Source organism: Squalius cephalus, assembly GCF_949319135.1.
Source record: "Squalius cephalus genome assembly, chromosome: 21".
Classification (NCBI taxonomy): domain Eukaryota; kingdom Metazoa; phylum Chordata; class Actinopteri; order Cypriniformes; family Leuciscidae; genus Squalius; species Squalius cephalus.
In genome coordinates, this window is record NC_137142.1 from 8,933,203 (window position 1) to 8,950,363 (window position 17,161).

At 36.8% G+C, this 17,161-nt stretch overlaps 1 protein-coding gene across 1 annotated transcript in view; it reads right to left on the minus strand.

Annotated features, from left to right (window-relative positions):
• Positions 1–17,161, minus strand: part of LOC307148928 (CUB and sushi domain-containing protein 1) — an 838,966-nt gene that overhangs the window by 408,326 nt on the left and 413,479 nt on the right. Inside the window, exon 3 of the mRNA XM_079854872.1 lies at positions 9,358–9,470. Within this exon, the coding sequence (XP_079710998.1) occupies positions 9,358–9,470 (113 nt within the window). The remainder of the gene's footprint in view (positions 1–9,357; positions 9,471–17,161) is intronic.

The following is a 17,161-nucleotide window of genomic DNA, read 5'->3' on the forward strand; positions in this document are numbered from 1 at the left end:
TTTCCAACTTTAAAAAAAACAGTGACACAACCAAATCGTATTAGTATTTTCTTTGTTTTTTAAAAAATAACAGATCCAAATACAATATAATATACAAATGTAAATAAACTGTGCATTAATATTTTCAGCTACAGTAGGTGTATTTACTGTAACAGTAGCATTCAAGAAATTTAATAAACAAATGTAAAAATATAACACTATATAGACTTCACTGTATTAATTAAATATACACTGATTCTTAAAGCTACTGGAGTTATTCAGTCAAAAGCAGTGAGTGATGATTTTCTCTTTGTATTTTGTTGTTTGAATAATATTAATAACCAACAGCAATAGGTTTATTGGGCTGCTGTCACTTTAAGTCCTAATGCACAGATCTAACATAGCTACACGTATCATAATATACGTATAAATGACATACCAAAAATAAAAAGGTTGCTGTTCATAAGTCATTCTGAATAGACATATTAGCAACATATATTTAGAAAGCCAACACTTGAGCGTTTACAGTTCAAGACTCAGAATTACTCAGAATGTTATTAATATGGAGATATATAAGCTAAAACATAAAACACAAAAATACAAATATTAAGAATATAATTTTTAAATGTATAAACATATTACGTGGATGTACAGTATAACAATTTATAACCACAACTAAAGTGAAGCCACAAGTGTGGTCATGCTTAATTTCAAATCTGAGAATGATATATCTAAAATTATGAATTTATAATATTTTCTAAGATCATGTCATGAGTTTTTTAGAGAAGGCTGATGCTAATAAAATATTTTTTGCCCTTTAAACAGCCATTTGCAGTCTACTGTCTAATGTCTGGTGAGGAGAACTTCTCATTTAATGTTATATTGTTCTCGCTCAATGAACATTTCACACCTCTGCCATGAATGAGACTTAATCTTCATTATTCTTTTATTGTTATTCTTTTGTTTGGATTCAGCCATTATAGCCTTTATTCTGTCATTATATGGCTTGCCCATCTACACCAATTTCATCCCACTATACATAAATCCACCTATTATCTGAAGTCTTTCAAGAAAACAACAACAAAAAAGCATATTCTTGGGACTTTATGTTAATTCTTTAAACAATTTTGATTATGGCTCCTGGTGCGACAGGTGCATTAGATCTACAATTAGCATCAAGCTACATGACACAATTTAACCACAATGACCCTTTTACTCAAAACTGACTGACAACCATTGAATGTTTGTATTAACTTCCGATCGTGATCTAATGTGGATTTTAGTCATATAATGTTGTTGAAATATGTTATATTTAGCATTTTATATGCAGCTAATCGCTACACCTGCTTAGCATGTATAATGTTAATCATAATAATCAGGGTGCGATTTGCCGGGGGGGATGCGTGGGATTTCCCCCTTTCTGGTCAATGTATCCCTGCCTCTGCTTAATTATTTTTATCCCCGGTGGGGATAAATTTATCCCCCCCTCAAAGTGATCAGTGCTACTACACTAGTGGCGAGGCGGATCACAAAACTTATCACGGATCCGTGGTTTGTTTAAAGTCAATTTTATTTTAAAATGCGCTACTTTGACTGGCTCCGCAGCCTCTCTGTAATCACCACTCTGCAGACTTGCTCAAAGTCCCGCCCACGGCACTATATGATTGGTTACACCTCACGAGTAATAGCCTATCAACACTTGCGAGACGGTTGCAGGTCTTTTTTTACGCCGCATATTCAGCACATTACTGAAGCGGGAATAAAAACATCACAATCTGATTATCTGTTTCTATGATGACAAGCAAGTGTCCCAGTCACACCACTGAGAATGGCCGAAGTTACAAATACGGTGTTTCACTCAATTGAGGCTAAAGCAAAGGTTTTTTGATTAGGCCTACTCACTCACTTTTGAGTGTCTGGCGCGAGTGATTTCAATGTTAAGTCAATGTAAAGACGCGTTTACGCGCGTCTAGAGGTCCTGCGGCGCGCAGCCATGTTGTGTGTCAAAGCGGTCATGCTCATGTACCGCCTTTTCATTTACCCAAGTATTTTTGACTCTTTTGTGTTGAGATAACGATGACAAATTCCTCCAAACCTGATGCTAGCTCACATTGTCACATTGCAGGGTTCCAGACTGCGACTATTTTTGGAGAATGTGTGAGTTAAAATTTTATGTGGTCGCATTTGTGCGAGTGCATGGTCATGTACTACTCAGTTAAATTCACGCATGAATTCTCCTGCATTGAACTTGTTTTAGCGCCCGCCAAAGTGAATTTTTGTCCCGCCAAAGTCTTATTTGATCGGTGAGTAATGTAGATGAACTGCTGCACTTGTGACAGGGCGCATGTTTAACTGAAAGAACGAGCAGAGAGAGAGAGACCCGGTCGCGCGCGCGCACTCCCTCTCTCTTCGGAGCTAGGCGAAAGTGTAAACAAGACTTCACCGTCTCCAAACTAAGCGCTGTCTTGTCTTGCTCTCTCTCCCTCGTGGAAAAGTTAGTCTGGAGCCCTGCATTGACGGTTCACATCGCTGTAGCCAGGCGGCTGATATCTGCACAGCCCTTATTATACGGTACATTTAGACTCGGTGTCAAGACAACACCATCTGGGTAAAAAAACAACAACAACACAACGCTCCGAACTAATTTAGTGTAGGAAAGAGATGGAGAGCAGAGGCACTGAGCGATGTGCTCCAGGTGTAGCCTCTGCCTCGACCAGCTGATGTGGCCACAGAGAAAGTGATGAAGGTGGACAATCATCAGAGTGTGCTTCTGCCCAGCCAACACCTCTCAAGGGCTGTGTCGATAGTAGCAGCCTGGGTACAGCGAATTGACAGCCGATGAGAGCTAGCACATTTAGATAGCCCATCTTGGAAATGATTAGATAAAGTGTCACATCTCCAGAGCACAAAACCTCTAAATGTTCACAAGAGCAGCACTGAACATTAACTCCAGCCAAACGGAGAATAATCGTATGATTTTCATGATCATAATAATGCCCAGTTTAATTGACGATACACAATATTATCATGCTCCGTAACACAAACGCTTGACCCACTTGACACACAAGATGGCGCCGTAAGGAGTTGCGGGAGAAATGTGACGTCATCGTAAATCTATCTATAGAAGTAGCCTAGCCCATTCAACTAAGTAAAGCGCTGTAATGTGAACTGTCAGTGCGATAGAACAATAAAATCCGAAATGGACCACCCACTGTCAGCGCTAGCCTTGTGACATTAGATGACATTGTGGCTAATTTATCTTCAAAATCAAGCCCGACCCTACCCGAGCCCGTGCACGTTGTATCCGAGCCCGGCCAGACACATTAACTGTAATTATGAGCCCAAGCCCCATTTAAACCCGACATTTTTTTAATACGTGGGCCGTTATAACCAGGGGTGGCGCCAGGGAAGTTGAGATGAAGCAAAGATGAAGTTGACGATCGCCATCTCCGTAGTGAACGTGTCTATATGGAGAAATGCATGGATTAGGCTACATCAGAGAGTTGCCTATTTCTTTTCGTTTTGAATTGTTTCGTTTAAAGACATTTCAAGCTTTCTTTAGATATATTTCTTAATATTCTCTGTGAGGCATACACTTAGTTTCAGTTAATTTATGATGAGATGTGCTCAAGTTAACGTGCAGTGCAAGTGACCGGGGCGCGCAGGCGCCTCCATGATTATAGCATATTGTCTGCTATATTTGCTTCTTATTTATTAAATACATGCAATTCGTTGATAAAAAAATTATTAAAATTAAGATACAATTTATACAAAACGAAATTCACTTTAAAGAAAGGCTTTCTACAAAACAAAACTTAATGAAATGGTCAAAATCATGTCTAACCCACTCCAAGTCTCCCGATATACTGCACATCCTATCTTACTCGTGCTGTTCACTTTTTATAAATCAACATAGAAAAAAAATAACATGATAATATTTTAACAAATATGGAAATCAATGAGCTTATTTAGGCTAATGGCTACAACACATAGGCTATAGTAAGCCTACAGAATCTCTGTACAAATTTCTGCACATTTATTTACTTCTGAATTTTGCACACACAAGTTGAAAGGCATTTGTTTGTGCATAGTAAAATATATCTGCAACATTTATCAAGTTCACGGATAATTGTGCGTGCATTTATTAATTATTATCTTAATGAATAATATGCAACAAGGACAAATCATGTAAACTGACTTGTTTGTTTATTCAGAATGAAATGGATCGCAAATGGATCCGAATGAAGAAACGTAAAAAAAAAAAAAAAAAAAAAAGTGAACAATGATGAACACAGAAAATGAACAAGAATGAACTTTGGATGGTCTAGGAGGAGTAGGCCTAGTAGGCTACAACTCTAATTTAATTCAACAAGGTTTTAGAATAATATAGATTTTATTTTAAACAAAATAAATATTTTTAAAAGTTTATTATCCCGGGCCCGGTGTGATGCGTGCGAGTGGAGGAGACGCTGAGCATGACACGTGACGTGTTGCATTTTGTAACACAAGTGCTCGATCAAGGGCCCGGCCCGGGTCGGGTCAAATTCGGGCTCGGGCAGTGAATCTAAGCTCTGATTTATCTGATCCTGTCCATTAGCTTTGATCCATGTACGGCTTTTCAGAATGTCACCAAGTACAAATATTTAATGTACTTGTAATATGTAATTTTTCAGCACGAAAACTCTTGCTAGCTAGCTGGGAACAATGAAAAGGGTCCAGAGCAGCAAATGCAGTGAATGAAGTTCATGTTCTCATGATTTATTTTTATGAATAAAAATGTTTCAAAACATCCCCCCTCTGTTTTTTTCACAAATCGCACCCTGATAATAATAATCACGTTGACTCACGTAAGATGATTGACAGCTGTAAGCTGAACGAGAGAGCGCTGAGATCATGGCTGCATCCGAAAACTTAGGCAGCTGACTTAATGCCTCGCTGCCTTACTGGCAGTGACTCTGTAGGCAGCGTTTGCGCACCAAGGTACCTCACGAAATTGATTTTGGACAGACTTCTGAGGCAGTGTAAGGGTTTAATGATCTACAGCAAAATAGAACTAAACAAATATTTAATTACTACAGTAGTAATTTCACACTAGAAATGACATCAGAAGTGGAAAATGTTGATTCAAAACTTAAATTTACACACAAACTGACCAGAAATTGATATCACTGCAAGCCAGTTTTATCATAAAAAGTGGTCAAATATCGAAGCTGGAGACTTTAATCTTTCTAATGTTACTCCAGACCAAGTAAGAGTGTGATGCTTTAATGTGAGGTGAATGCAGAACAACAATAATCTGGGGCTGTCGGCGATCTATGCACGTATAGGGGTTTTAAAACTCATGCAAATGATAAATGTTCGTGATGGCGAAGAACTGCAATGTCACTAGAGCGTAACCCTACAGCTGCGTTTCTAAATGTGATGTGAAAGTACCTCAGGTTGTATGGTATGTTTGGATGTGGGAGCAAAAACTGCAACTGATAGAATGCACTGTAGCACAATACTATAATCTCTCTTCAAAGGTAGATCGTGGAGACATAATCGTTCACAATATATTATCGTGATATCGGAAACCCCTACCTTTCATCATCATTAATGAATGTTAGAATAAAAGAAGAGTGAAATCTAGCAAAATATCCTTGTTGATTTGTTAATCTCATTCAAGCTGGGAAGCTGTGCGCACAAAATTGAAAGCTTTACATTGACCAAGTATAAAAACAGCAGTACCAGCAATATGATAAATTGATCAATGTTCAATCAATCGATTCATTAACTGCAATAATTTTTATAATTCTTCTGACAAGTAATTTAGTTGCAAAGTGCATGACAATGCAATCTTCACAATGTTAATTATTTTTATATTGGCAGCATAAGCATTGTGACTATGATCCATCTCATCTCTACTCACTGCTACTGATATGTCATGAATCCCAATACAGTATGTCTGCTGCCTTAGCAAGCTTTTCCCATGCTAATTTAAACTGGACATCAAAAGCAAAGTTTATGATGGATTTTCAGACATAGTGGCTACAAAACCACAAAAAGTTCAAAAAACATTATTCAGTTAGATTAAGCCATACACATTTGGCCACCAGAGGAACCACCTATACAAAATACCATTAACCTGATGGATTGGGCTGTAATGGGGTGAGAGGCGCATTCCACATGCATTACAGGGAAAGTTCACACACCAACTGAAAATTATGAAAAGGTGATGACTTTACTGAACTTCAACTAATACACATAAAACCAAGGAAATGGAAAGACATCATAGACCTTATTTTACACACATTTCAAATACCAATTACATTGTGGGCTAAACAACAGCAATGGCGATCAACTAATTAAAAGCAACAGTAAACAAAGCAATGTGGACCATTAACCACATTTCTTCCATTAACCCTGGACATTCTGACAGGTAAAATAATAGTTGGCAAAATTAAAATGGTTTGAACTGTTCATTGAAGCTTTACACAGAAAATTAACAATGTATAAACAATTCAAACAAAGTGCTGCAAAGCAATTAAAACATGGAAGCTCTGGAGATGAAGTTCATGTGGAGTGTCCTCATATAGTGAGACAGTAGATGCTGAAAACTACGGTGGCTGAGAGAGCTCAATGTGCTGCAACTGAAGAAAACACAAGCCAGCAAATAAAGACAACACATGTGCTGCAAATACTCACAACGCAACCAAATACAGAAACGTGCTGCAAATACTCACAACTCACATATGATCTCAATGTTAAAATAAGCAAAAAACTCACCTTTCAGGTAATCTACCACACCACTGATGAGTAGACATTGAACAATAAGCATATCCCAGCCAGGTTCGTCATTTGCTGGGGTCCTCTTGAAACATTTGCAGTGTGGTCTGTGCTATTTTCACCGCGTTTCTGTATTTGGTTGCTTTGTGATTATTTGCAGCACATGTGTTGTCAAACTGATGAAGATTTCTTAATTTGCTGGTGTTTTTTTTTCTATTTGTGTTTTATTCAGTTGCAGCATGTTGAACTCTCTCGGCCACTGTAGAAAACACTACGAGCATCACTCAAACTTTCAGTATGTGTACATTTAACAAACCATGCCATTTATTCGCACAGAGACACGCAGAACAAGCAGACTTCATATTTAAATAGCAGTCTTTTGTGCTTTAATATTCAGAGTCACTGGTCCATATTGAAATTTGATTAAGTGTACAGCATTACTTAATGTATGATTTATTCATTCACATTTACCAAAGTCTGCGACATTCTGCGTTAACTGGATTCCGTCTGCGTTTTACGCATTGCGGAAACAATAGGCATGTAGTAGACTGTCTATAGTTTTTTCTATAGTTTCTATAGTATAGTCTATAGTAAAATTTTTATCATGTTGATCATTTAGAGGCCTTAGATTTTTGCGTATCAAATATGATACTGTAAGCTTTGTAGGGTTAACAGTAGGACCTATAAAAAAAGGGAAGAGTGCAGGGGAGTGCATATGTGAGCTGTGGCGAGAGTTCCTGAGACATAATTGTGGACATAAGAGTGGAGCTGAGAAAAATACCTTACACAGGAAGAATCATCTCTGTCACACAGCACGTACAAAGCACACATTGTCAACACATCAGCATCCCACAGCAGCATCTCAGTGACGACCATATGGTCAAAAACTAGACGTGTTCCAGGCATAGAGCTGACACCAAAAAATAGATGGAAGTAAATGCGTGAGACGTTGCTAGTGCAGCCTTCCATAGCTGCTCGTAGTTATCACCTAAAGAGACTTCAGGCAATTACGATGTGAATGATGACTGCCATAGTTCATGCTCAAGACGAGGTTAAAAGAAAAATAAAGCATAAAAATAGATCTCCTTATAGATAGGTCAATCAGAATAGTGAATAACTGCATCATTCATAACCATAGGGTCTCAAGTCGCAAGTTTATGACTTGTGCCCTACGAACGGCTCACACAATATTAATCTCTGAAGCTAGTGTGATGCTGGCAGTAATATTTAAAGCTCATACAAATAAAAAAAAGAGATATATTTGCCTTGAACATACAGTGGTTTTGGAGTAAAGCTGAGGAACTCATTTGGCATGGCCGACCTATAGATACTGGTCACCAAGCACCAACTTTTTATTAACCGTTTTTTTTTTTTTTTTTTTTTTTTACAAATGAAAAACATGTAAATATCCATTAGGAAAATGTTTACTCAGCCTCAAATGTTCCCAAATGAAACCCTACAACAATAGTATAAATGTTTGGATCAACACAAAGATAAAAAGATGAGGACAGAACTTTAACTTTTTTAAAGCTCATTTTACCTAAAACTCTATTTCTGCAATCACATTTTGCAGCTGTACATGCAGTATAACACCAACATGTAAAGTTGAGGTGAAAGCTCTGGATCAGAATATATGTATATATGTATGTATTATATATATATATATATATATATATATATAGTATTCACTACCATTTCCTGTTAGAATTAAACAAATGGCTCTAGGTTTCAAAGACAAATGAAATTACATCAACTTGAGTCTGGGGTGCCTCTTTTAATCCCTAAACTAATCTCAAACACTTATTGATGAGTTTGCAGGGTGTGTAAATCTAGTTTCTCTGAGCCTTACAATCAATCTAGAGAGGACTGGCAAACCAAATTAAACACTGCAGGACAAAGACAGTATTTTACTAAACCAGAGAGAGCATCTCCTTAGAGTGTTTAAATGCACCACTACACTTCAATCCAACCTAATCTGCCAAAAAAAAAAAAATATATATTCATGCGCTATTTATTCTCAGCCCCAGATGGCACACTCACAGACCAGTCTGTTCAATGACTGCCTCATGCATATTGCACACAAAACTAGACAGAGCTGGCAGAAAATAGTTCTGTTCCAATAGGAGTGGTTGGGTTTACGCAGGTTGTAGGAGTCAGTGTGCATCAATCTGGCTGTGTTTTTTTACATACAAATAAACTAGATATCGATGAGCAGAATGCACATTCTGCTTTGTTTTCTGAGTTATGAATGACATTCTATGGTCAACACATATTTCTGTGTTTTATGTACAGCTAGTCACATATCAAAATAATTCCCTCCCCTAAATGGCCCATAAAGACAAAACAAACTGTGGTTGGTTGCTTTACATAATGGTCAAAATGTCTATTCTTATTTAAGGGGGAGGTTCTTGTCCAGAATATGCTGTTATAAGGACCAGATTTTTATGCCGATAGTCAAAAGTCTGGTTATGCACGTCTGTTTGCCATCCTGTTGGCACAAATGCATATGGCTAGACCAGAACTAAGCAAATGCACCTGGGGCAAAACAATTTTTTTTACATGTTTAACACGCAAGAATCATTTTAGGATTGTATGGTAAAAAATGTTTCCTACCTTCATAGATTGCTTTAAATCCTTGGGCACTCACTGCGAAATCCGTAGTAAACCAGAGTGCCAAAATCGACCCTGAACTCACCATGGGTGATGGCAACATGAAGCCAGACAACCTGAAATTAAAATTATAAATGCAATGTCAATGTTCGTCAGTATAGTATTCCAATTTGATCCACCACACATAATATTTCACATAAAAGAAACAGGTCACTGTGTCATTCGTTCCTGCAGTTTTCCAAAATATCGTTGTTCTTTGTCATGTTTTTAATGAGCAGGACTGACTCATCTCGGTTGCTCTCAGGGGGAGCAATCACACAGAGCTGCCCTATGACTCCATGGTACTGCCTTACCTTTGACACCACCCTAATGATTTAGATGACTATAACAAGCTGGAGATAAAACGGGGGTCCTCTGTAACAAATACCAGCTGCTGTGGCTCTCAAGTGAAGGAAAAGTCATGTTCTTCGAAGAAAGCCCAGATATATAAACTGGTCTCATTCCTCAGAGATTTCAACTAAGTAGCAGTGGTTATATGACCCTAACAATTCACCCGAAATTAATGGAAATCTTTAAAGATGATTAATGTTATCTCAGACCAATGTAAAGCCTGAATTGAGCTCATTTTCCACCTAGTAGTTGAACAGAAAGGTGATTAACAAGATAGTTGTAACTCACAGGAAATTGTTATTGCTCAAAGCTGATAAAACACAATGGTGATCTCAGTTGTTTAATCTAAGATAACCAGATTTCTTGTAAAAATAAAAACTTTTTTTTTTTTTAAAAAGACATGTACAAGACCATGTTGTGCTGTACTGTAAGAATGGAGGGATAAATTAATGTAAATACATTTTCTCTACAATATGCTTTTGGATGCACTGGGTGAGAAATGTTCATAGAGAAGAGTTCATATAGAAAGTTCTAACTTTGTGATCATGGGGCTAATCTTAAAAAAAAAAAAAAAAGAAAAAAAAAAAGAAAAAAAAAAAACCTTTCAAGATATCATCAGAAACTCTAGGGGAGTTCAGAAGACATCAAAAGTTTCCATTTGCAATCCATCTAATTTTATTGCTGTACACAGAGAGCTTTTGAGTTGTTTTTGCTTTTACTTTTTGATCTTAAAAAGTACATAAAACATTTCTAATGTCTCATTTATATTTCATAAGAAACATTTGAATTTTCAAATAACTGAAGTAACCAAAGTTTACCAAACAGGTATAGCATTTTTACCTGAGTGATGTCTGGAGAGTAATGTCTGATTCGTGAACAAGTTGATTCTTTCCAGTGAGCCAGATGAATTGGATTCCATGATTAATTTGTGAATTGGACTGATCCAATTGCAGGTGTACAAGTCAACAAATCACTGATTCAATGAATTATCTGGTCAAAATGAGCCAATAAAAGGGATATTGTCAGTGCTTGAATGTGTGTGCAACTGATGCCACAAAAATTAAGTTACTAATGAATTTGAGTATGTATTACCTACTGCTAGTTATTTGTGAACTAAAGCTGCTCTAAAAGGAAAAGCTGTTTAATCCCATTGAAATGTTTAAATGTGGACATTTGTTCACATCCTCATTTGTGTGTCACTATCTGTATGGGGTAGGAAATTTTAAGTAATATAATGCAAATGAATGCCCATGCATCTTCCCCCTGTTATAGTTTCAAATGATATAAACAAGTATGTTTGCATTATGTGTTCCTCTTAGTACATTCAAATCAAGTACTTTTGGACTTTTACTTAAGTAAAGCTGAGAGTACTTATATTTTACTGGAGTAATATTTTAATAGGTTATCTGTACTTTTACTCAAGTACTTGATTTGTGTACTTCATCCACCACTGGGAGCAACACAAACACACGTTCAGTGCCATCAGATTGTCATTTCCCCATGTCTTGTCTGACTTTTGTTGTAGTCCCTGTCCTAGTGCCATGATTGTAGTTTTTCATGTTGATTAGTCTCCCCAGGTGTTTCTCGTTTCCTTGTTACCTTGTGTATATATAGCCCTTGTGTTTCTCTTGTGCTTTGCTAGTCATTGTTTTCTGGTGGATTGTGTTAATGTTTTGGGTCAGATGTTCCAGTCTATTCATGTGGAGTTTTGTTATTAAAATTGTGTGCAAGTGGATTCTCTCTCTGCCTCTTCTCTCAGCAAACGTTACACAGATAAGGCTGCTAGGTAGTGATGGGAAACCGAGGCTTTCTGAAGCATTTGAGGCTTTCATCAAATTGTGCCGAAAAACAGTTCATTACTCGAAGGTTTTAACACAATGTGTATTAGTGACATCTGGTGACATCTTTTCTCCACCATATCTAACAAATCACCACAGAGCAGAAAAAAGCATGTGACCAAACAAAACTTCAGAAGTCTGTGACATACAAGTGTGGGACCAATACAGTTCTATCTAATAGGCCTTTATCACAACACAATAGAACGCCGGAAGTAGCCGCGAAGCAGTGTACAGCGTCTTCCGGTTATTGCATTCACCATGGCTTCATGTTAATTATCACTGGACTACTTCGCTCTCGCGTCTCCCAAAAGTTTCATTTTTTTTTTTTTTTTTTTCTTGATTCCATTTGAATGGTTTAATTAAATTGTTATAACCAATTGTTTAAAATGTAATGATTTAAGCAAAAATTTCTTCAAAGGTTAACCAAACTTTTATTTTGACGGGTTGCTGTGTAGACCTTCTCTCTGTGTTTTATGATGATAGTTTCTCTCAAATGAAGCTAACAAATGCTGCTGAAGTGACTCTCAGAGCGGCTGTGTTGATGAAGTGCATTAATGTTAATAAGTAAGGCTGAAAAAAATCGCGAGCGTCATGCGTGCCTCAGTGTGTGTGTGTGTGTGTGTGTGTGTGGTAAATGAAACGCGTCGGTGCCATTCATTCACAGAGACACGCAGAACATGCACGATTCCTAATTAAATAGTCTTTATGCGGTTTAATATTGACAGTCTATATCGCGATTTTATTTAAGTTTACTGACCTACTTTTCATCTAAATGTGTAACCACCGGAAGTGCGAGTACACTGCTTGGCGATTTCGAACGTTCCGAAACCAGGAAATGAGATAAAGGCCTATCTCATCTAAATTAATTTGTGCCAATGAGACCACAACTCGTGTCATGTGTAGCCTGATCAACGGATTCACAAATTGATTAATAATATAAATTATATAAGTATGTGATCATAAGTATAGTAAATGTAGCCTAATTGAAAAAAATATATATTTTGGGTGTTCTGTTTTAAAAAAATATATAAATTATGTTATAGGGAAGTGTAGTGTTAAATCATTTAAAGGTGCATTGTGTAATATTTAGGAGGATCTGTTGACAGAAATGCAATATCATATACATAACTATGTTTTGAGTGGTGAATAAAGACCTTACATATTGAACCATTATGTTTTTATTACCTTAGAATGAGCCATTTCTATCTACATACACCGCGGGTCCCCTTACATTGAAATGTGCCGATATGTTTCTACAGGAGCCCTGAACGCACAAATGCGTTTCATCACTTTGTTGTTCTTCGTGCAAAGAAGCTAGCCAAAGTCAGCAAATAAAACACTGACACAATGATGAACAAGTAACAGTAATATTTGCAATAACATATTGTTTTACTGAATAATTAAGTAAACCTAATTTCTTAATTTATCTTTGTAAAGAAACTTTATTGCTTAACTGGCTACTCTGCTGTCTCAGACGGCGACATATTTTCCTGTCGGCCACCATAACTTCTGTTGGTTACAATTTGTAACCTCACCACTAGATGCCGCTTAAAATTACACAGTTGCACTTTTAAATAATGCCTCCTCCATAATCATTTCCCTTTGTATGCATTAGATGTATTAAGTTTCTGTACTTAAGTATATTTTAGGCTACTGAGTATCAAAGATATTTGCAACTTTTACTCTCTACTTGACTACAGTTTTGATTAAGTATATGTAGCCTTTACTCCAATACATTTGTAATGAGCAATTACTCATTACATTGTGCATGGCATCTAACATTTCCTGCAGCAGTACAATATCTTGTACATCTTGCCCTTAATCACTCAAACTTGTCAACAATGTTACTTTTTGCGAATGTGAGTACATTGACAGGTACTTGCATATATGAGATGAGGACATGTAAGGGATATGGAACAAGGCTGTGAGGGATAGATGTAGGTTATACCCATAGGAAAGAACATCTTAACATCTCTCAACATCTCTTTAACATCTCAAATGTTTCTCCTAGACAAAAATTAGGTTACTTTAACATCAAATGGAGGCTTGTGCTTTTGGAAGAGACAGCAACAAAATTCCATGTTCTGAGTCTCCAGCCTATGAGGTAAGAGGTTAAGAGCAGTAAGAGGTTCTACAAGTTATCCAATCTCTCACAAATTCTTTATATTGGCCAGTTGACAAATTCCTCATTTCTATATATTTTTTCACTGTTCAGGTGAAATTCCTTAGCTGGTTCCCCAAGGTGCTCTCTGTCAGGGCTACTACACATGTAAATTATTAGTTGGATTAGTACCTCGCTATCTTAGTGAATTGCTTTTCCCCTATATGTGACTTGCTCACTCTGGTCTTATATCTCTGGACTCCTTTCTGCCCCTAGATTCCATCTCTTTTCTATGGGTGGTACAGTAGGTAGTCAACAAAAAAGCCTATAACCACCGCCGCCATGAGGCCGCTGCGTTAAATACAAACCAGTCACATATGACACTCGTTCGTGAAATCCCCACCAGGTGACGCAAACAGAAGGTTTACAACATTGCTCAGCAAGTCTGGAATTGGGATATTTTTACTTGTAAATTAAGATAAAATTATGAAATACATTACTGGTATTTTACAAGTATTTTAGATTATTACACAAGGTGTGCATTATGCCATTAAAATAAATACAAATATAGAAAAGGTTGATTACTCTGAATTGGAACATTAAGGCTAGTTTTCCAGGCATGGATTTATTTGATTTCAAATCATTTAGAGGGGACCTATTATGCCGCCTTTTTACAAGATGTAATATAAGTCTCAGGTGTCCCCAGAATGTGTCTGTGAAGTTCCCATTGTTGAGTGGAAGGAAAAACATGTTGTTTTTGTGCACATATCTTTAAATGCAAATAAGAGGGCTTTCCAGAAGAGGGCTTGTGCCTCGGATACTCTGCCAAAAAACTAACAATACATCTGTTTGGATTTGATTATCATCTCTATCATGGTCACATTCACGTGACATTGCAGTTCTTCATCATCATGAAAGTTTATTATCTGCATGTGTTTTAAAGCCATATCAGTCTAAACTTCTGATTTATGGTTTTCTGAGCTCTCACATCCAAAGCATGTGCACAGAAAGCTGATGTCAGATGGCGCGTCCCATGATTATTACATTAAAAAAGTTATTTTTCATGTGTTACTGCGCTTAAACTGTCAAAAACACACAAAGTTCACATTAACACAGTCGGTTATGTCTGTGAACGTAAACAGCAAGTAAAGAAATTGCATGTTTATATTAGATATGTGTATTAAAGTGAAAGCAGCGTAATATACTGTACCTATTGCTATATATGCTGTTAATATGAATCAAACAACAAAAGAAAAACAGAAAAATCACTCACTACTCTTGACTGAATAACTTAGTAGCTTTAATACGAATACATTTCTTACTTGAATGCTGCTGTTAAATGCTCTGGTGAGGAGATAAACATGGCGGGGCTGTGTACAGCTCATCAGGGTGGGGTCTATGCTAATAGGGCAGAGTCTGTCAGCAGTGGTGGCCTACTCATTTGTGACGTCACAAATGCTACAATCGGCAAACGGCTTGTTTTGAGACAGGCCCCCTTTAAAAATGTAAATAAACATTGGTGTTTTTTTTGTATTTTTAGCCATTTTTTTATGTATATATATATATATATATATATATATATACACACACACACACACACACACACACACACACACAGTTGTGTTCAAAATAATAGCAGTCCAACATCACTAACCAGATCAATCACTGTTTTTGGTAGAAATTATATTTCTACATGGTAAATAATGTGTTAGTAGATATAGTAGAGTAATAGAAGAACAACAGACCCAACAGTCATGACATGCATGCTGCTGATTCTGTGTAATTGAATCATTAATTGAAAGGGAAGGTCAATTGAATTGAACTTCAAAATAATTGCAGTGTGGAGTTCAATTAGTGAGGTTATTCATTCTGAATACATCAAAATACTTAAAGAGGTCATGTTGCCTTATGCCGAAGAGGAAATGCACTTGAAATGGGTGTTTCAACAAGACAACGACCCTAAACACACCAGTAAGCAAAGGTGTCAAGTAATGAAGTACAAATACTTCGTTACCTTACTTAAGTAGAAGTTTTGGGTATCTATACTTTACTGGAGTAATTATTTTTCAGCCGACTTTTTACTTCTACTCCTCACATTTTCACGCAATTATCTGTACTTTCTACTCCTTACATTTACAAAATAGCCTCGTTACTCCTATTTAATTTCGCTCGTTTTCATTCCGGCTTGTCATCGTTCAAAAAAAAACTAAATAAAAAAACTATCCAGATAAATCACGCCATCCGGATAGAGTGATTTTGATTGTGGTTGGATGAGAAGTATAAACATAATATTATACCATTCTGACACCCTATTTGTTTGTACGCGATCCATCGCACCTGCACATGACACAAATCACGTCACACTCCAGCAAGGACATAGCCAGTGTTGGGGTCATGAAACACATTAATGCTAAGTAGTACACATATATGGTTCTTTAATGTATTTGCATTGTACTAAAGTGAAACAGGTAGCCTGCTGAAACAGGTAGCCTAATGCATCCCCCATTTTTCAACATTAACATTTTAATATAACATTAGTTATTATGGCCTTTAGAATTTTTTTTTTTTTTTGAGGAGGTGGGGTAGTGCACGCCTAAGCTTTTGTACTTAATGCCTTTTTTTTTTTTTTCTTACATTACTTTTACTTTTATACTTAAAGTAGTTTTGAAACCAGTACTTTTACACTTTTACTTGAGTAAAAAGCTTGAGTTGATACTAGGGGTGTAACAGTTCACAAAATTCATGGTTCGATACGACAGTGGTGTCACGGTTTGGTACGTTTTCGATACAGCAAAAAGGAAGAAATGCCAGAGAAATGTCCTTGATTTATTTTATTTTTTTCTTTCTGGGGTGCCATGACAACTGGCTAGGGGTGCCGCACAATCTCAGCTTAATTTTCCAATTTAAACAGCCTAAAATAACTATCGTACCATATAATAATCTTTTACAGCATATTTTAAAATCATATCAAAACACCAACATATGCATGTCCAAACGAAAATGAATAAGCGAAAAAACACTGATATATTTCATACATTTAAAGTTGAAATGTTTATTTACCGCTAATTGGACTGTTCTCGGAGGGAATCGTCCCTCTCGCTCCACCCTTTGTAATGATGTGCGCTCAATTTTATATTTCACGCAGATTGACAGGACAGGGCAAATATGGATAAATTTATAAGTTTATACAAAAGAAAAGCAGAAATGTCACAGCCCAGAAGACCGACAGACATCAACCCGGGACCACCACCACCCAAAAAAAATAAAATTAGACAGTACTCTGAAAGCTACCTGGCTTACAGTTTTACATGGATCGGAGATGCTAGCTGTCCCACGCCTGAATGCCTCGTCTGCAGGGAAAAGCTATCAAATGCAGCAATGGTACCGAGTAAGCTGAAGAGACATTTAGACACAAAACACCACGGTTTAACCAGCAAAGACATAGAATACTTCAAGCGACTAAAAACACAAAATGTTA